Source organism: Hippocampus guttulatus, chromosome 6 (assembly GCF_054856545.1).
Source record: "Hippocampus guttulatus isolate MCC_2025c chromosome 6, RoL_Hgut_1.0, whole genome shotgun sequence".
NCBI classification, from domain to species: Eukaryota; Metazoa; Chordata; class Actinopteri; order Syngnathiformes; family Syngnathidae; genus Hippocampus; species Hippocampus guttulatus.
Window position 1 is genome coordinate 17892008 of NC_141266.1, and position 21511 is coordinate 17913518.

Genomic DNA, 21511 nt, shown 5'->3' on the forward strand with positions numbered 1-21511 from the left:
CAGGGAGGCGGTCAGAAGGCATCCTAATCAGATGCCCGAGCCACCTCATCTGGCTCCTCTCGATGTGGAGGAGAAGCGGCCCGACTCCGAGCCCCTCCCGGATGACTGATCTTCTCACCTTATCTCGAAGGGAGAGCCCCAACACCCTGCGGAGAAAACTCATTTCGGCCGCTTGTATCTGGGATCGACACAGAAGTCTGACGTTTTGTCTGAATTAGCCATTCAAAGCCTTCAAAGACACAGCTCATCGAGATTTTGTCCGATTGCTATCAAGTCTGAGCCACATATACAAGTCAGGTGGGCGAAACTGGTCAAAACATTTCAGGAAAATTGCAGAATTTGATGAATGGCCATGAAACACAAAACTATAGGAAGTCAACTCCATCAAACAGCACGGGTTGAAGGCGCACAAGGGCCCATTAAATTTTTGCTTTAATCATCCTCCTTGACATCAGATAACATAAAATACTTGCCGCTTGAAAGGTATGCGAAAAATACCGGTAATAGTTGTGAAAATTGCCAGTCAGCGTTCATAAATGGAATGTTAACTCCTAGGACCAAGAAAAAAAACCCCAAGGCAATTACCAGATTTTTATCAAAACATACAGTTGCACATCAATACATATCGCAAATACAGAATGTTAAAATGTGACTTGTCGACAAAAATTTAAAATAAAAAATAAAAAAAGGTTTTTTGGTTGATGACAGTCGGCCTTTGGAACACCTTTTGTTTTACTATTCAGTCAACAATTCAGAATGTGACAAACTTGCCAAATTGATTAATGGGCCGGCTTAAGATTTTGACTGACTGTTTTGTTGATTTGACATTTTAATTTCATGACATTAACGCCAAAATGATCGAAACATTTGCATGACATACATATGATTAAAACATAATTTTGGTCCCTTTTCAGTCTTGCATTTGTCTTTTTTTTACATTCGAGGTGTCACAAAAACAAACAAATAAACAAACAACAAAAACGATGAGTATCAAAGCCATTTGTCTGCCTGCCTTTGGTCAGAAACTAATGTTTTGGGTGAAATGAACAGATGTTCTATTGTTGATGAATAAAGAAAGGAAAAAGGTAGAAACAGTTTTTTTTCTGGACACAAAAGAGAGTCCATGTGTTTTGGTAGGTTTTGTGCTTCTATTTTTACGGAACACATTTTTCTGCGGGTCGCTCAAAATGCTCTAAAAATGGCTGACAAGATGGAAAATCGCTGGAAAAGAATTAGTTCAAGTTTTTTTTTTTTTTTTTTAACTATCAGGGACAACGGTTACTCCAGTGGACGGCTTATCATGTTCTGAGGTTACAACGTGCATGAGAGGGTTAATGGCCACAGCTAATTTTGACGTGAATTATTTCTTATGGGAATGTGGTTTTTAAAAAAAATGTTTTTGGTGCAAATGGTCATTTTTTTTCAGCTCATTCTTGGTGGGCTCAGGTGGATTGCTTGGCTCATCCTGAAAAAAAAAATGCCACCAAATAAAATTCCCAGCTGCGGTTGACATGTGCAGATGCAGGGTTTGAGGTTTAGTTTTTTTTTTTTCTGGATGGCAGTGCGTTTTGTATGCGGTCAAAAGAAGGTTGCCTCTCAGTTTTCAGTTGTGACATCATGGGAGTTTCCCATCCTGCACTGACAATAAAAGAACAGGCTCTCTGACAGACACTTCACTCACACCAGCAGCAGCAGCAGCAACAAGACTGGTGCTCAAACCAAATCAACTCAAAAGAAGCAATGGTGGCATACACGCCAACGCCGGCCGACCTGGAGGCGGCAGTGGGCCTGAAGGAGGAAGAGAAGAAGACGGTAGTGGTAGTGGAGAAGCGCTCGCACACCGCCTGGATGTGGAAGGTGTCTGCAGGCCTCCTGGTGGCTGCTCTGTGCTTAGGCTTGGTGCTGCTCTTCGCATGGTACTGGCACGGACGAGCAGAGAGCACGGTACGAAGAGGCTTCTCAAATACAAAAAGAAGAATAGACCAAAAAAAAAAAAAAGGAAAAAGAAAAATCTCTTCTAATGCTTCCCGCTCCCGTCTAGACACCTTCGGCAGGCCCGACGCAGGCGCTGGTGGCTGACGATGACAACTCAGACCCTCACAACACACTGAAGAGGATCAGCAGCAAAGCCAAGGCGGCCATTCATCTCGAAGGTGAGACGTCGAGACAGTCAAAGTTGGAACGTGCGGGTGTACCCGATGTCGCCTGGCAAATTTGCGACAAGTCTGCAAATTTGTAGTTCTTTCGGAAACTAGGAAGGATTCAAATTCCAGAGCGCGCTAACGGATTACATTGATACGGGTTCATCGTGTGTGGCTCGACATAGTAGCCCACTGATTGTTTGGTTTGTATGCAGAGGGCAATTGCTTTGGAGTACAATAGAGCACCCTCAAAAAAACCACGGTTCCTCTATGCATACAATATGTAACATACCTTTCTGGTAGAACCTTTAGTATTTCATAGTTTGGACTTTTTATAATCTTTTAAGTGTCTTTATGCTCCAGTTGTATTTGAATGTAGTCGTAGTGATAATTTGTCAGAATATTAAAAAGGAATTCAGAGAAATAAATGGGGGGGGGGGGGGGACATGACGTACAGGTTCTTCGCAATCAATGACGTGACAAAAATCATTTAAGAGAAATCACTGAAAAAGTGTGCAAGTGCTATCAACACTTTCATGCACAAATAATGCTAACCTACATCAGGATTTTTTCTTCAAGTCTTTAGGCATGAAAAAATAATAACGGCGGTGGATGACAACACATAAGGGCCCATCGTAGTAGTTAATGTACAACTGTGATATTTAGATTCATTAATGTAAGAAAACGCCATTTGAAGAGCTGTCCACTGTAGTAACCACTGCAAGAGTTAATTTACGAAATATATTTAAATTTTTTAGTTTTGAAAAATAGAATGAATTGTGAGGTGGAAAAGAAAAGTGCACGGATGTACAATATATATATTTTTTAACTATTGTAAATGTATGGGTCATTTCGAATGAACTGAACGAACAAAAATGTTTAAAAAAAAAAAAGAGATATCCTTTTGATTGTGCATGCAACCAGGTGACCAGTGAGGCTTAAACATGCGTTTGTCTCGCATTTTCAGGTATTCACGAGGAAGGAGACAGTGAGAAGGAGCAGCTGCAATGGCGTAACGGCCAGGGTCAGGCTTTCGCGCAGGGCGGCCTGACCCTACTGAATAACGAGATCGTGGTACCGCAGACCGGCCTCTACTTCGTCTACAGCCAGGCGTCCTTCCGCGTGTCTTGCAGCGACAACAGCGGCGAGGAGGACCTGGAGCCCGGGGCGGCGTCTTCAGGGAAGCGCCTGGCGCCCCTCAGCCACCGCGTGTGGCGCTACTCCGACTCGGTGGGCCGCAAGGCTTCGCTGATGAGCGCCGTGCGCTCGGCGTGCCAGCACAGCAGTTCGGCCGAGGACGAGCAGCGCACAAAGCAGGGCTGGTACAACGCCTTGTACCTGGGGGCCGTCTTCCAGCTCAACAAGGATGATCGGCTGTGGACCGAGACCAACCAGCTGTCCGAGCTGGAAACGGACGGCGGCAAGACCTTCTTCGGCGTCTTTGCTCTCTGATAGCGCTGCGAGACTAGCTGGTCTAAAGCAGTGTTTGAAATCACTCCCTAGCCACGTTACCGTACACTTTGATATTGTGAATTTGCCGTATTTTCGTCTGTAGTGCCCTCAACGTATCCCACAATGCCTTAGGAAGTAGCGAACAACTGATGGTCACTGTGAAATATCCCCCCATGATGCATTGGGCCCTTACAGAAAAGTGATTTTCCGTACGGGTCAACTTCAAAGTCCACCATTTAAAAATCTTTAAATAGTGTTTAGGGAGCATTCGATTAATCGTTTCCACCCTAGAATTAACTACATAATCGGCTATATAAAAATCCTGAGGTAGTGTTCAATTGATCATCTCTTCCCGAGAGTCAACTTCATAGTCCACTATATGAAAGTCTCTAAAATAGTGATTTGGGAGTATTCGATTAATCGGCTCATCCCTCGAGTCAACTACACAGTCCATTGTGTCAGGGAGTATTCAAATAATTGTTTCAGCCCGAGAGCCACCAACATAGTCTGCTATATAACCATGCCTAGGTAGTGATTAGGGACCATTCCATTCATTGTTTCCGCCCTAGAGTCCACTACATAAAAATCGCTAAATAGAGATTAGGGAGTATTCGATTAATCGTCTCAGGCCTGATGTCGAGTGCAGAGTCCACCACATTTTATATATGACGATGATGATGATTAGGGAGTATTTGATTCATGGTTTCGGCCCTCGAGTCAACTACATAGTCCGCTACATAGAAATCTCTACATTGAGTCACTGCGATCAGAATCGTTCAGTCATTCCCTGTTCATACTCACTTTGTAAGGATTTTTCGAGGAACTATCTAGGGTCCACTATCTAAAAATCCTAAATACTAATTAGGGAGCAAGGAATGAGTGAATGATACCAAACATAGTCTCCGACTTTATTCATCGTACAACGGTGATTGAGAACTGCTTCTATCTCAATGGAGATGACCTCGAGCCAACACTCTTAAATGAACTGTAACAGTTTTGTTTTTTTAACTTCATTTCCTCTATTTATTTCTATTTATTGTCTATTTAAGCCGCCTGGGAGCATGGTGTTATTTATGCAAAGTCACGTTTGCAATGTGAACCTGTATGTCTTGTCTGGTACAAATAAAAAAATGCACTCAAATAACTCCCTCGAGGGGAAGTTGTCAAACTGCTCCAGCCGGCCAGGCCCCCACGCAAACACACATGAGCTACAAATCCCTGCATGGGAATCAAACAGTCCCTTTGTCTGGCCAAAATTGGGAATTTCCTCTGTCTTTAAGAGTGCAGTGTCAGATGGAGGCCCAGAGAAGCCTCAGCCCACAGTGGGGTTTCCCACCCCATATTCACCAAACCACGCACCTACCACACATACCACCTCTGTAGTCAGCTTTGTGTCATAGACCAGCGGTTATTCAGACTTTCTACACCAAGTGCCACCCCCCCCCCAAAAATATATATATTTTTTAAAATAAATAAATAAAATACTTTGACTCAAGCGTCCATCAAAAATGAAGCAGAGGTTTTATTTTCTAAAAAGTACATGCGATTATTATTGTAAGCCATGATAACATTACGCGTAATTTCCACATTAACACGACGGTAAATACAGGAAGAAAAAAAACTAATATAAAAAAATGTGCTTACACAAGGGGTCATTGGTGGCATGGTTGCATGTTCTCCCTTTGCTTGATTGGGTTTTCTCCTACATCCCCAAAAACACGCATGTTAGCTTCATTGAAAACGAAATTGTCATTCGGTGTGAATGTGATTGCCAATGGTTGTTTGTCTGTAGTGCACGTGTCCTACGATTGGCTGGCAACCAGTCCAGGGTGAATCGATTTATTTATTTGTTCACCAGTTACAAAAAAAAAAAAAAAAAAAAGCTCAATATGGGGCATTCCCTGCTTTGTGTTGGTAAATTGTTCTAGAATTTGCTGCTGATGACTGAAGACCATTTGACCAAAAAGTGGTGCGCCTAAATGGAATAAGGCAGTCATCTTTATCTGTGGCTCTGGTGGTCATGCTCAAAGGACCACAGACAGTTATTTTTTTATAGATTCCTTTAGCGTGAGACGACCTTAGTCATTTAAGATTTTGTCCATCATTCAAGTATTTTTAACCCTTTCAATCACCCTGTAACCTGATAACATTAGAAGCTGTCCCTGAAAGGGTTACGTTACAAAAACTCCTTTATTTCTGCATTATGCTGCAGTCCTGATAGGATTGTGGCTTTCTTTCAGGGAATTAAAAGGCTCTCTTCTGCAGTGCCTCCAAATGAGGGGAAACACACGTCACAGACCAGTTAGTCACACAATATCCTAAATGTGTGAAAATCATTGCATGTAGACTCTATCTAGCCATCTCTGTGTACACACACACACACACACACACGCACACGCACACGCACACGCACACGCTTGTGAGAAAATGTTTTCTAAACACAAGAGGATGGAAGTGTGGTTGCCACTCTGCGCATTTAGAAGTGCCTACTATGTCTGGAGATTTTCTCTGGACATCTACACTGCTAGAAAAAAAACAGCTTAGACCAGCATGGTTTACACTAAGCCAAGTTTCAAGTGTTCGAAACCTGGCTACTTTTCTTTTGCTGCTGGTCTTGCTGGTTGGACCAACAAGATCAGCACAAAAAAACCCCAACAACAAAACCATGTCGGTCTCTGGTTTTATTGAGCAGGCTATTAAAAACATCCACTTGTCACCAACCAGCTCCACTAGATTCATTTTTTAAGGGGTAATATCTGGCAGGGCAGTCCCAAAACACAGGTTTTTGTGATTGTTTTCCAGTCAGTGATAGTCAATCATGTATTGCTACCCATCCCGTAAATATTGTGATGTCTACTTTTTAGAAACATTTCTAAAGTATCTACAAAAGCTAAATCAATCATCAAAGTATGTGACTCACTCATTATTCTTGCAACATTTTCCTTCCACCTCTGCCTTCCATCTTCTTCCTTGCGGTTTCATCCTGGTAGTCTCTGCCAAGCAGGTCATGAGCCGGGGCGGGTTTATCAATGCATGAAAACTACAACCCACTCCTGCAGGTATCCATTTGATGTACCGGTAATTGGCAATCGAAGTGGTGATGGCATTCTTGCCGTAACTTGTTTGCGTACACCAATCTAGAAAGTGAACAACAGAACAATGATTTAATAAAAGACAGTTACTCTACTTTGGTGATCTGTTATTCCGGAACCATCAAACTACTGTTTTATAATAATAAGATATCCTTTATTTGTCCCGCAATGGGGAAATTACAATCAGAATTCAGAAAGGAAATAGGGGAAACATTAGAATATGTTCAAACGCGCTGATGTCGGATGTAAAAGAAATTCCTAAAAACTAGTGTGATAATTTAATCAAGCACCGATTCAGTTTATGACCAATATATTCTCTTTTCTATTTTTCTTAATATTATTTTTGCAACAAGAGAAAGCTTAGCCATGCATCTTTCAACTCTCACAAGCTGCCCTACTCCAGGAACTAGCCGTCATTGCAGCTACCCGGAAGTAGTGGCGCAATTTAGGGAACATTTAAACACTTGACAAGTGTTTTGACTCAGAACTTTGTGCTACTGCTATCCATAATAAAACTCAGAGACTCGAACGCAAACGCGCAACACAGGCATTTACGTGTGCTGCTAACAGGTAACAGCAAACTTACCTCCAACCAGTGTTGCCAACGCCTCAGAAAGCAGCTGTCGCTAAATGATGTCATGACCTGATTTGCATAATTGACCATGTGCACGCTGAAATGGACGCTGAAGGAGTGGAATAACGTCGTTGGAGGGACAAAAGGTGAGTAAAATAACACCTTAAATATGTTTACAAGTACAAATTAATTTTCTTCTGTTGATTCTTGTTTCTTTTATTGTCACAATTCCAACCCTCCTCCTTTATATGGGCTTGGGACCGGCAAAAATGAACCAATGGGCTTTTACCCTTTTTTTCTGGTTCCTTCTAAAAAAAAAAATTCTTAAGTTTGGTTTGGTCACAATGAAACATGAACTTTTTTTTGTATACAATCTATATTCACGATCTATCAAAAAAAGAGACAATAGAACACATTTTAATGGCAGTTGAGAAAATGTTTACATGTATGTTTACATGTAAATGTTTTTCAGACCCCCTTTTAGTGCTGCGAGAGGACGGCGCCGCCTGTGAGTGCTCTGGGACGGTGAAGATGCTGACGGAAGCATCCGCTGCATGTCGAGAACAATTAGAACGAGAAGTCCTTTCACATCAATGTGTCCATGAACACCAAAAAATGTCGCTTGATTTGTCGCTAGGCGCTTTTTTTGAAAAGGAGTCGCCAGAGGGGTCATTAAGCTGGCTGAATAGAGCGAGAACGTCACCAAGTTGACAACACTGCCGCCAACAGATGAAACGGGGCGCAAATGTGCACGTCATAATACCAATGCATTGTGGGACTTGAAGTTTCAACTACTTCATTGAAGCACACGTCAACCTAATATGGTGCCATCTTGTGGACACGTCCGGTGATGTGAAGTCACCTTTATGTCCAAAAGTATTGAGAATAGTTTGAGTTTCTTATTATTTAAATGTACTCCATCTATCTATAAAATCATAGTCTAAGAATAAGTATAAAGTTATAAGCAAACATGAGGTGATTTCATTTATAATTTGACAAAATTTGCTCTCCACTAAAAGAAATTAAAGAAAAACTGATTTTATTGATTAAACTCACTTATTTGCATACACATACTGTATACGGAAATATATTAACATTTATAGTATGATCTTAGATAATACAGTGAATACAAATATGACCTTTTCCACAAACATTGTCATACATGTGCAAGATTTACCAGAGTAGTTCTGCATTCATATGACGTACTGTCTATGATACACTGTGATATAACCGCACGCTTCATAAATATATATAAATATGGCCTGTTAATTTCATTTGCCGAGCCACTTCCGCACCCTGAGCTAACGTGGATCACGAAAACAAAATAAACTGTTAAAGTGCCCGCTGAAATAATCTACAAGACATAGATGTATTAAGCGTTTGGGTCAATATCATCCTAATTAACAATATTGTCATGTCATGTGACTGCTTCACTTTACCAAAAAGAAAACAAGATTTGTCTGTTATAATATATGAGCAGGACGTGCAGACCAACATCATGTCGTTTCACTTTACTAAAAAGAAAGCAAACGGGTTTTGCCAATTATGTAGAAACAAATCTGTGAAATTAATTCAGAAAAAAATAATCCAGAATTTCCGTGACATCCGAACTGTGCTTGTCATGTGACAGTGTCACTTGGCAAAAACAAAACAAAGAAGACTGGCCTTAGAGGCTTAAAGTATACAAAGCTAATTGAAGGTGTAAAAATGAAATAAGATAGAATATCAAAATTGTGTCATTGGGGACATGAACTGTACGTGCAACGTCATGACATGTGACTGCTTCACTTTACCAAAAAAGAAAACAACACCATTTGTGTCAAAGAATATGAACCTCGAAAGAAGTGTAACAAAACTTTGATGGAAGAGCTTTTAAAACTAACTTGTCGAGCTTGTGTGAACAGCGCGTCAAGTTGTCATGTCGCGTGACCGCTTTACTTCACCAAAAAGAGAATAACGTCAACGTAAAGAATCTCAACTGTGCTTGTCGTGTTCATTATATGTACACAAGTAGAAAGTTCTTTGCGCATGCGGGTACATTTCATCTTAAATTACGGCGTCACCGTAGTCAGGGTTAAAGATGTGAAACGCTGTCCTCGTCCCTTCTTCGGCGTTTATGGCTAAAAACGTCTTGACACGCACACGTGACAAAAACAGGACAACGGAACCACAGAGGTGCGTGTGTGTGTGTGTGTACATTAAAGACACAAAGGTTCTGGAATGTCTCCCCAAAAGCTCAGGATGGGGGACTTCTGTGCTGCCAAGTCTGGAGATGCGCTTGCTGTTGCCACGGCGACCAAGCGCTTATATCCCGTCACAGTGTCAGGTGGCAGAGCCGGTCCAAGCCTCCATTGGGCAACATTTGATTCGACTTTGGTCCATCTACTTGTCTGCTTTGTACTCACTAGTAAGACGATTCAGCGCAGTAGTAAAACAAACTTGTCGTGCTATTTTTTTTTTCGTACTAAAATTGCCAGATGTCAACTAGTAGAATATTTTGTGATGAGTAGTACTACTACTACTACTAGTGGTAAGAAAGTTGTTTTCCAAGTGGACCGAGTTGTTTTGGCAACAGAGAGTGTACTAGTACATGGACCTTGAGCTCAAACGGCTTTCATTGGGTCCTCGATCTCTGCCAATAATGTTGATTATTGATCATTCGTTGTTGATTTTTGAAGAAATACATAGAACTGAACTAAGGTACTTGGAATAAGGTGAAAAAGCACACACGTACACGCATGCACGCACACACACACACACACAAACACACACACACACTTCCTTACAGCATATGGGATGTGCATTAACATACCCGGAACACACACTACAATTAAAAAGCATACCACACTCACACACAGGGGGTACACAGACATGCACATGAAATATGGATGCACAAAATAAAAATAATTCGCTGCTAAAGCTCGGTAAAAATGTGCAAAAGCTTTAGTTAAAGAAACACTGTAAATAAAACCTGATCCAAACAATCGTTTTTATGTTACTCTGTTCCTCCCCAATAATGCCCCCCCTCCCAAAAAAAGGAAAGAAAGGAAAAATAAAAATGAAATATCCGTTGACTGTAAATTGCTCATGTAGGACCCCTAGTGGCTAGCTTGCGCCTTGGGCCGGCTCTGTCAGGTGGTGTTGATGCCCCAGTGTGCCCACCCGCCCCCGTAACGCGTACCCTGGTCCCGCGTTTTCCCCACGGTCCGGCCTACTTGTAGAGCAGCGGAATCTGGCTGTTGTGACAGTGGTTGCGGCTCATCTTGCTCTCTGCTGGGTACAAGTTAGACGAGTTGGAGAAGGACGGCGGTAGCGAGTGATTGTCGGCGCTCGGGTAGCCCGGCGGGGGCAGCAGGGATTTGGGGTCCGTCTGGGACAAGGGCGGCGGCAGCGGGGCATTGTGGTTCTGGTTCTGGCCGGCCGATGGGCGGCGTCGACTGCGTAGAGCTTGTCTCTCGGCCAGCTGGTTACGCAGCGCAGACACGCGCTCTTCTTTCTAAGCCACAAATGAAGACATAACTTTTTACTGGCGTGCACAAAGGTGACACACTGACAATAACACACACAAAACACACACAGCGACACTGCACACACATAGGGACAGACAGTGCCGCGTCGCATGAACCTCCTGTATGATCTTCTGCAGCTCCCTGTTTTCCCTCTCCAGCTGCCTCGACTTCTCCTCGTCGTTGTTGTTGGTCGACGAGCCCGTCTTGAGCGTGTCCTGCTGCTCCGACTGCCACTCGCCGCGCGTGATCAGACGACGCATCTGCGCAGGAGGACACGAATAAAGGAAAAATCGCATTTATATCACATAATCAGTTCAGAAGAAATATTGAGGCTATTTATTATTCATCATCTCCTGAGCATTTTTATTTTATTATTAGCTCAGCACAAAACCTTACATACGAATGAAAATAAGATGATTATTTGGCATTCATGAACTCGTTCACTCGCAAAGACATATTTAGATGTCTTTTCAGACGCCACACATTTAATCTTGAAAAGGGTCTGAAAATGGCCTTCTCAGACCCTTTTCAAGTACAGTCAATATAAAATGAGGAGCTGGGATGAAATGTGTGGTGTCTGAAAAGACATCGAAATACGTCTTTGGGAGTGAATGAGTTGAAAAATAAAACTCTGACTGTGAAATAATTTATTGGAGCCTGTATACTATTTCACGTTGATCTCACAACCTTTTATATTATAACAAAGTGCAAATAAGAAATGTCATACACTAACGAATGAATGATGTTTTGTTAATCAAGGCAAAAAAAAAAAGTCACCTGCAAAGTTGCACTTCTCACACATTCCTGCAGAGGGCAGTGTTTCCACTGAAATTCTAACGTTGCTGTAGTTTGACTCTCTCACCTTTGGCACAAAGAGCACCACCAGGGTGATGTAGGCCGAGAAGACGATGGCCAGGGCGGCGAAGGCGAAAGAGGCGTCCTGCTGAGAAGATAGGATCATCGTCACCGGCGCCGTGATCAGACACAGCACCTGCGGGAGGGCAAAGACGGATTCAGTTTGAGCAAGGACCTCCACCAAAACCCCAAATGTGCAGACGGTAAGCCGGTAGCCGGTGACTCACCGCCACATTATAAATGGCCATTCCCACCGCCCGGTGGTCGTTGATCTTCTCTGTGGAGACGGACTTGGTCTCATAGGCCAGGAAAATGCCGAGCAGCAGCAGCAGACCCTTGTAGCCGTAAACCACACCTGCAGGGGGCAGTGTGGGACAATTTCTTAAACTCATTTTTATTTAAGAAATAAAAGCACTGTATTGAATAAAAACGAATAAAACAAAAAAAGAGAATATGCGGAAATTAACTGGTTTGAGTGTAATAACTGTACATTGGCACGCGGCGAGTCACAATGACAAATGTTGGCGCGTGGCCTCCTGAGCAACATCAGGAGCTCAAGTGGCCGAGTGTGAGCGCACGGGCGTGAATTCTGCCGATAGCAGCTCCTTGCATGCCGTTGTCATTTTGTATTTGTGTGTTGGACTGTGCCATTCAATAAATGGCTAAAAGTGCAACAGGGACTGTGCCTCTCCTTGCCCACACGCGAGGGCATGACAGAACCTTAATCGGCCCGTTTTTATCCCCTTCTTTCGAGTTGATGCACTTAAAAGGTACTACTGTATGCAGAGATTCTTCAACAAACCTTGGACCAACTGTACTACCTTCCTATTCAGAGAGCATCTTGAGGCATTTTAGGGCGTTTCAGTGAGTTTTGTAGACGATAACACGTTTAAAAAAACAAAACAAAAAAAACCCACGAGGATAGGTGCAATTGTGACGAGTGAACCTTGAATGTGAAAAACGGATTCCCAAAAGAAGCTGGTGGTATAGAAAAGGCTCACGGCAATGTCAAGAATTTTAAAAAATGATATAAGATTGAACAAGCGGCAGATGTCTGCCGAGGGTTCACATCCCAGTGAAACCTTAAATGCTGCTTATCCAAAACTATCCATCCATCCAAAATATCTAATCCGAATCCAGTGATCTGAGTTCAAATCTTGGGGCATCAAACGTTTTGAGCTTGAACCATGTGTCTGCGCCCCCCCCCCCCCCCCCCGCTCTCTCTGTACAGTCTGTATGTGTTTGATTCCTGTTCTTAGCTGTCTCTTATTTGGAAGTTGAAAGTGCAAGAAGTCACTCGGCATCTTGCTGACTGACAGAGAAAAAAAGAAAAGAATAAAAGCCGCGGGAAAAAAAAAAATACGAAGGCGTCTTGCCGCTGTCCATTGTCTCATCTGGTGCGACGCCAGTGAAACGCTACGAGGCCCTGACCTACTTTGTGACCCAGATAAGGAGTTCAATGTGAGTAAGGAGTAACAAAACGAAGACGGAGAAAACTCACCGAGCCATGTGTTCATCTTCTCGGAGCTGCAGTGCTCCAGCAGAGGCTGGATCAGGACGTCCAAGTCCACTTTGGGGGCCTCCCTGGTAAACTCCTGCTCCAGATGGGGAGTTGATAGGAGAGGAGTTTTCGTTTTTTATTGGTTGATAGTTCAAAGTGTCACAAAGACAACAAATATTTAGCGTCAAAGTCACTCTTCTGTTTGACATACAGTATCTCCTTTCCCCAACTTTCAAGTCCGAGAGTGTTTTTGGAGTAAAACCGACCCAAGTTTTGTTTTTTTTCAAACAGCCTTCTGGAACGGATTATGGTCGAAAACTGAGGTATGACTGTATAGTCGCTGAAAGCAATATTGAGTCGCTCTCGAAAGACAAGTCAAAATACACTTGAGAGAATGTGCGAGTAATTCACAACGCCCCCCCCCCCCCGCCACCACAGAAGTTTATAAGCACCCTCAAATGCCACAAGATGGCAGAAAAGCACAATTTTCCTATTAAATAGAGCTATGGCCTAAATAACTGAACCACATACCGTAGGTCCTTTGCCAATATGCAACATGATGGCAACAATGCACTACTTTTATGTTAAATGGGGCATACACATTAATTTCGCCGAATGAAGGTCCACTATCGTCACGCTGACGTGCAAAACGCCATAGATGGGCTAATTGCAACTATACAGCTTCAAACAATTGCTACTTGGACATAGACAGAGCAGCAACACATACAACAAAAAAAAACCATACAACAATACTCACAGGCATATATTCTCTCTACTCTGTGGAAAATGTAGTGCACTCGGCGGTAATTTTACCTCCACGGTAATGTGCAGCGGGTCCACGATCTGCCAAATGACCAGTGACAGAAAGTCGACGGCCAGCAGCACGCCTACCGTGGCGTACAATTTCCATGGCTCCAGCTGTTGCTAAATCAAACGCACAAACAGCAAGCGGCAAACAAACGACACACGACAAAAAAGAAACAATGTCAGCCAAGGTAAGTAAATGTGTAAAACCTTCCATTTTAACAATAAAATAATACTCACCGCTCATTTTTCAATGGTCAAGTTTACAATTCGTTCATTCGTATTATTTCATATTATTATTAAAAACTCTAGAGCAAAAACAGATCATTTTATGGTTTTCCTAAAATGTTTGCATTTTATGTACAATTGCATATTTTGACCCTTTCATGCACCCTGTAACCTGAAACATGATAAGCAGTCCACTGTAGTAACCGCTGTCCCCGAAAGGGTTAAAAGACAAATATGAATTCATGCCCATTTTTTTTATTGCACATTTCATAAACAATCTACGAATCATAAAGGAACAATTTTTTGGGGCAAAATATAAAATAAAAACTGGTTCAAATGTATAATATTTTTATTTTACATAAAACTGTTTGTTTTCATTAAGCATAAATATGATGTACAAAAATGTACAGAAAGTAGAACTACCTGAAAAATCAACTAAATTCAGGAACCAAGTAAACGTACTTCCCACCCTAAGTGTTGCTTCTGAATGCATCAGCACCGACTTCGGCTTTAAGCGTTTCTTCACAAGCAGCTTTTTTTCCCCAGACTGTTAATACTCATCCATATTCATAAATATCCATAAATATTGCACTCGCCATCTTGAGATTAAGAAGTGGAGTTAAGTGTATCTTGCGGGGCCTTCAGGTTGAATTATATCCACAAATACAAAAAAAAAAAAAAAAAGGCCAGTCAAGACAGCTGGGAAAGAAGGATGGTGCCTCTTGGGAGATGTACAGGCTGATCGATCCACTGGGATAAGATTTGGTTGAAACCCTCACCATGTCTTGAAACCCTAATTTGAAACCTAATCTGAAACCCCAACTGACAGAATTTTGTTTTAAACCTTAATTTTCAACCTTTTCTTTGAACCCCTAATTAAAAACTCTAATCCTGATTTGAGACTAAACTCTCATTTTAAACCATAACTTGAAACCCGAACCCTGTTTCGAAACCCTGATTTGCAAATTGATCTGAAATTTGATCCATAAACATATTAAATAATAATTGAAACCCGATCTTCAAATAGGAATCCGAACCTGAAATCCAAACCGTTTTAAAATCAGAATTTAAAATTTTGCTATCCTAATTTGAAACCTTGACCTTATTTTCGGAACCATAACCCAGGCATGAAACCCTAATTTGAATCACTAATAATGACTTGAAACCGTAGAACCCTAAAACATGACATTATAATTCAAAACCCGAACCGGGGCTAGAAACCATAAGTAGAAACCCTATCCCAGACTAAAACCCACAATCTGTCTTGAAAGCCTAATTCAACACCCTGTTTTAAAAGCCTAATTTGACACCCAAACCCTGGCTTGAAACCTTTATTTTAAAGCCGTACCTTCTTTTTTTCCTTTTTTTCATCCTTCTTGGTGAAGAGGGTGTGGACCCACCAAATCTTTGTGAACATGCTGCCGTACGCCAGGCTAAAGCCCAAACCCAGCAGCCACAGACGGAACTCCAGGGTGGGAAGACAAAAAAAAAAAAAAAAGTTAATTTGAGAGCAAAGAGGAGTCCTTCGGGTGCAGCCTGAGCATGAATATTAAACTTTGGAATATTAAACTTCATCTGTCATTGACCCCAAAGGTGGACCAGTAATTACTAGCACAGAACTTGTGTAGATCCCAAAGATACTTTAGAGGAAAAGCAATTTAGCCATTTCTACTTTTTTGTTATTTTATTTTAAGTTCTAAAGGGCAAAAAAAAAAAGGCTAATTAATGTTCCAATAACATTCTCAACATCAACCAAATCCATCTGGATTCAACCCAAAGTAAAAAAAGTTTCATTTTACATCAGTAATTAGCGACCCAAAGAAGGTTAGAAAAAAAAATCTGATCTCAAGACCAGTTTGACCGATCAACAAGAAATTAGGTGGACAGGTTGTTCTTATCAGGACAGACAAAAAGGTCTCTAGAACCCATGCCAGAAAGTGGACAGGAAGTCGGCCATTCTATTTAGAAGCAGCCATTTCAGTGGACAACCGCATCCAGCGTTTGCTGAACATTTCAATAGTTCTCGGAAAGTTAGGAAAAACGAGTACCCAATCTGAGTTTTAGCGATCGACAAGAAATTGGGTGGAAATATCATAACAGGAAAAAAAAAAAAGTAACACGGACCCAAGTCTGAGCAGGAAGTCTGACGTTTTGGTTTGAAGCAAGTCATGTTGGCGGTGGTGATTTGCGTACCTGGCAGACGACGGGGAACTGCGATCGGTGTACGTGATGTCCGTCGATACCGAGCGGGAAGACGGCGGCCAGAGCCATCATGCAGCCCGCCGCTGTCATGTTGTTCAGGTACGGCTGAGAGTTTTGGATGTAGCTGCAATAGCATACATAGGCGAATCGTCACTGACACAAATCGGATTCTTTTGGTCGGTTTGGTGTTTATGTTGTGACAGAACACAATATTTTTGGTGGGTCTTGAAAGCTTGTTGAAAATGCTCTAAAATGGAGAAGTCAAGATGGCTGCTTGGAAAATGGATGGCAGTAAACGAATTTAATTCTTTTTTTTTTTTACATATCATTAAATGGGAGTGAGAAATAATCCATCTTGAAGCAAGCACGCTGGGACTCTTGTTTGGAGAACTGATTGATCAAGTTCGTGAGAACACGTGCGAAGGAATATTTGAAATTGTGTTTTAATCCGTTTTCATGAGTTTACCTGTCTTCCAAATGCGTGGGAATGTTAAAACTATACAGAATATATTTTAAAAAATTAAGAAATAAAAAAATGATGGTCTGTCTATGCTACATATTTCCACTGATCGCGGGTGTTCTGAAACATCCTGCGTGATAAACGGGGGTTCACTCTATTCAGCCAGCATGCAATCACTTAAGTAAACATTTCGTACTGGTTTGTCCAGGTAATGATTTTTGACAAGTCTAAATGCTCCAATTGGACGTGAAGTCGCTTGTCAGTGTGAGACTTCCAACCGAGAGCGACTTAATGAAAACATTTGATGTGATCCGACACTCTTCCCTCAGCCAAATTGCGTGTGAAATCTAATCAAAGCCAGAGGAGATCCCACCGCCGCTTTCCTCCAACCCCCGTGGAAACTGCCGAAAACTCCTGATGAGCTCACCGACATATTGGACTTGAGATCAGTGTGTCCAGGTCAAACATAAATTTAGCATGTTGGATAGACCGCAGAGAAATCTCGGATCAAAAGGCATTTTTGAAGGATTTTAGTGCGATCGTTTCCTGAAGCTACCTGCTGGGATTGTGAAGAGCCTTGCCGCACACCCAGTTCTGGGAACGTGAGGCTAAGAAACATGGGAAATTAAATATCTTAAATAACTTATCCATCCATCCATTTTTTTTATCCACTTATAACACGAGGGGGCTGTAGCGCTGGAATCGAACCCTGCACCTATGCGCTGGGAGGCGGACATGCTCAACAGTCGTCCACCGTGCCGCCATTCCTCTAAATTCAAGTAATCAGTAACTTTGGAAGCTCCAAGTGGTGATAATATGCATGTACTCTTACCGCACGTTGCCGTTGTAGATGTTAAAGGTGAGACACACGACACCCAGCAGGATGCCGAGGCCGGCAAACACGGACACGGCGGCGAACAACTTCTGCGACAGGAAGCGGTACTCTTTCTCGACAACCGTGCGATCCGCTGGAGGCCCCGCCCCTAAACGGAGAAATTCAGCACATGCAGTCATTTCACACACAGGTCTAGAGAAAGCCATTTGTGGATTTTTGTGATATTCTCGATGCCCATCCTAAAGGAGACGTCAGTTCAACAGTTTCCTTCGCAATAATATGTTCGATGCGCCCTCACTAGAGTAAACACGGTATTATGATTAATACTGCGTTTGTGGAATACGAATTAAGCAGCCATTTTTCCACGTGCAGTGAAACTGAAAATGACCAGGTCGCAGTTTGCAAACATCACATGACCAAACCCAGAAAACAGGTGAGTCTTGACGGTCTCTACCTGTGCCCTAAGGCACTGTGATGTCATATTCAAGCGACGGCGGGTGGAAGTATACGGCAAAAATGGCCGCCCCCTGAGACGGATAAAAATGGGTGGATTTTGCTGCTTAATTCATATTCCACAAACGCTATATTACTCTGACTGCCGTGTTTAGCCGAGTTAGGGCGCATAGAGTATATTACTGTAACATTTTATAACATCATTATTGAAATTAGACGAGTGGGGCCGCATAGGACATAATTATAAAGAGCATTTTTGACTTGACTTCCCCTTTAAGATCCATGTGCTACTACTTGTACGCTCTCTGTTTTTAACAGCACTCTTGTAGGATATCAAATAAATACTCCAACTGATTTGAGATCAATTGGAGTATTTATTTATTATTCAACACACACACACACACACACACACACACACACACACACACACACACACAGTACTAGATAGTGAGTGAGTGAGTGAGTGAGTGAGTGGGCATGTTGTGTGCTAATTAAGAGCGTGTAGTGTGGAGTTAACAGCAAATGCTCCCGACGTGCTCCAGCTTCAAACCAACTTCATTGCTCACTAATGAAGTTCAACGAGGTCCAGATGCACCAAGGAAAGCTTGTTTTGCTGTTTCTTTTTCTTCTTCTTTCTCTAGCCTCACAATACATAAATGTGTGTGTGTGTGTGAGTGTGTGTGTGTGTGTATTTCGGTGAAAAGGGCTGATATAATATTGAAAGGCATACATCGAATATTGATATTATGTATGAAAGAGAGAAATGGGGTAAGTCAGCTGGCGCATGAATGGGAGATGAAAAAAATGACAAAATATTGAGATCGTGATGTACCACATTTTCCCTTTGGAGACAGTAGGAATACGTGATCCAGATTTTTGGGTCTATGTCAGGGAGAGCAATTGTGCACAGTGGCATATGCGTGTGCGAGTGTGTGTTCATGAAATCATGATGCAGTGTATCTTTTTTTTTAACAATACAGCATCGATATACAGTCAAATATAGATTTATGTGTCCATGTAAGACAGAAAAATTGGGTGTGACTGTGTGTGTGAGTGTGAGCGGCACGTGAAGCTTAAGTGTCAAATGTCAGCATCGGGTGTCAGCGTGTCAGCCCCACGTCACCGAGGTAACACAACCGATGTCTCAGCGGCGCCATCTGTCTGACGGCTGACAAGATTTACTCCCCACATGACACCAGCCCGCCGTTTGACATGTGAGACAAAAAGTCATGTGAGTGGGATTTTTTTTCCCAGTCAGATTTGTCTTTTTTTTCCATTAGGCATTGTTTTCGCTGTGACTTGTGAGCAGAAATTCGAGATGCAAATGGGCAAGCATACTCAACTCACTTCACAATAATGAACAGTTTTGTTGATTATTTATGATCAATTATTTGAAAAAAAAAGATCCAAGCTGTTTAATGGCACTCACAGTTCAAGATTTGTCAAATTAAAAATAAAGCAAAGAGAATTGTATGTTACGTATTTCAAACATCCACTTAGCTCAAGGCTAAAACACCAGAGACAGGCTGATAAATAGCATGTAACTTAGAGTTTAAAACCGCTTTGAGCAGTGGCAATTTGAACACAAACGGTAGAGCAACACATGCAGACAGATTTATGTATTTACGTCAACATAAATATACTTTAATATATTTAATGAGCATTTATTTTTTATTTTTGTAGTTTCTTATGTTTTATTTAATCTGCATTGACAGTACTGATGTACTTTATTTGTAGTAGCTGCCCCCAAACTTTATTTTCTTCAAATTAAAACTACCTTCCGGCTTTGGTGGTGATGGATTATATTCTACGTTCAATATTTAAGCAACATTTCTAATGGTTGAGGTGCTACACAAAGTTTCATACGAGCGCGAAAAATGTGGGTGTGTCATCGTGTACATGTGTGTTAACCATCTAGCGTCCTTGACTTTATAAAAAAAAAAAGTGGAGAGAAAAGTGAAAAAAAACATGAGAACAGAGTGTTGCCATGGAGACGCAGCTCAGTAGCAGTTGCCACAGCGATTAGAGGAGAGCTGAAGTGGTTGTTAGGGCGACCGTGGAGACAGAGAGAGAGAGAGAGAGAGAGAGAGAGGGAAGGAAGGAAGGAAGGTGAGAAGGAGGGAGAGAGTGAGTGAGAGAGTGAAAAGGAGGTTGTCAAGGACGCAGTGGACAGGGGGATAGAGGGAGAGGTGCGGGAGTGGTGGCGGAAGGAACAGTGGTACCGAAAGAGGTGGTAATGAAGGAAATGGTGGAGAAATGGACAAAGGGGACAGGAAGGTTGGTATTGATGGAGCGAGGGAGAGGAGGAGTGATGGGAGCAGAGATAAGGGAGTGAAGGGGGAATGATGGAGTCAAGAAATTAATCATGACGAAGGGTTGGGGTGTGGTAAGAAAGTAGTGAAGGAAGAGGGACTCACAGGAAGCTACATGGGAGGGGATAATGGAGAAGGGAAGGAAGAAAAGTAAGCGGATGGAAGTGGAGCCAAAGGAGGGAGTAATTGAAGGCGCGATGAAGGTGAAAATGGAGGCAGAGAAGGAAGGAATAAAGGAGGTAGTTAACCTTAAACTGAGGGCAACTTTGCTGAAAACGCCTGTGGGAAGGTGCACCCAAAGTCAATTTTTAGCTATTCTTGAACCATTTGGAGTATCAGCATAGTTTTGGTCACTTCTGAAATATTCAAAATGTCACATTATTAATATTTCTCCCATACAGTAAGAATTTGTGTAAGTGCTCCTGTCTCGGAACTATGGATGTTTGAAAACAGAAGAAAAAGGCGAATCTTATGTTCGTCTAATTTTCTTTTCACAATATCTGCCTTGAAAATGGATTTAGAATGTTGATTTGGACTTGAAAACACCACAGGATCAAAGCTTATGTCTCCCCGAGTTTCGGTTCAAATTTGACAATTGTAACATGTGGGGCACCATTCAAATCTCCAGAAATTCAGCTTTTAAAAGATGTATAACATGATCACACATGACGACGTGCATCAGCGATTTGTTTTGACAGATGACGGACGTCCCCGTATGGGCCCGTCCGAACTTTAAGGGTTTAAGGAAGGAGTAAAGGATGTTGAGAAGGAATGATAGAAGTAAGCAGTGTAGGAAGGAAAGAGTAAAGAAAGAAGAAAATAAGGCAGTGATGGATGGTACTTCGGGAAGGATCGAAGTAAAAAGTGAAGGAGGGTATAAAGGAGGGGGTATAGGAAGAAGTGGAAGGAAATAAGAAAGGAATTTGTGATGGAGGAAGTCCATGAGCGCATTAAGTAAGGTGTACAGTAAAGGAGGGAAAAGGAGGTAGTGAAGCACAGAGAAAGGAAGGAAGTAGTGAATGAAGAAGTGAAGAGTAGAATGAACAATCGCCCCCCACTGAGCGGGCATGAACTTCCTCCCATCCGCACTTGT

At 42.1% G+C, this 21511-nt stretch overlaps 3 protein-coding genes across 5 annotated transcripts in view; 1 reads left to right on the forward strand and 2 right to left on the reverse strand.

Annotated features, from left to right (window-relative positions):
- Nucleotides 1-7353, reverse strand: part of bag6 (BCL2 associated athanogene 6) — a 44175-nt gene extending 36822 nt beyond the window's left edge. For both annotated transcript variants that reach the window (XM_086114165.1, XM_086114162.1), the window contains exons 1-2: nt 7272-7353; nt 6514-6730 (exon numbers count right to left, since the gene is read on the reverse strand). In XM_086114165.1, coding sequence (XP_085970291.1) covers nt 6514-6602 — 89 coding nt within the window. In that variant the 5' untranslated portion in view covers nt 6603-6730; nt 7272-7353. The remainder of the gene's footprint in view (nt 1-6513; nt 6731-7271) is intronic.
- Nucleotides 1692-4753, forward strand: tnfb (tumor necrosis factor b (TNF superfamily, member 2)). Its single transcript, XM_086114168.1, has 3 exons — nt 1692-1944; nt 2042-2153; nt 3109-4753. Exons 1-3 carry the CDS (start codon nt 1741-1743, stop codon nt 3591-3593), a joined length of 801 nt encoding a protein of 266 aa, XP_085970294.1. The 5' UTR covers nt 1692-1740; the 3' UTR covers nt 3594-4753.
- A 928-nt stretch (nt 7354-8281) lies between the features above and the next one.
- Nucleotides 8282-21511, reverse strand: part of gabbr1a (gamma-aminobutyric acid (GABA) B receptor, 1a) — a 51397-nt gene continuing 38167 nt past the window's right edge. The window contains exons 16-24 of one of the 2 annotated variants that reach the window (XM_086114167.1): nt 17651-17801; nt 16350-16482; nt 15505-15621; nt 13938-14042; nt 13125-13218; nt 11851-11978; nt 11631-11759; nt 10885-11028; nt 8282-10755 (exon numbers count right to left, since the gene is read on the reverse strand). In XM_086114167.1, coding sequence (XP_085970293.1) covers nt 10471-10755; nt 10885-11028; nt 11631-11759; nt 11851-11978; nt 13125-13218; nt 13938-14042; nt 15505-15621; nt 16350-16482; nt 17651-17801 — 1286 coding nt within the window. In that variant the 3' untranslated portion in view covers nt 8282-10470. Of the gene's footprint in view, nt 10756-10884; nt 11029-11630; nt 11760-11850; nt 11979-13124; nt 13219-13937; nt 14049-15504; nt 15622-16349; nt 16483-17650; nt 17802-21511 lie in introns of both variants that reach the window. The other variant, XM_086114166.1, reaches the window with a different exon arrangement.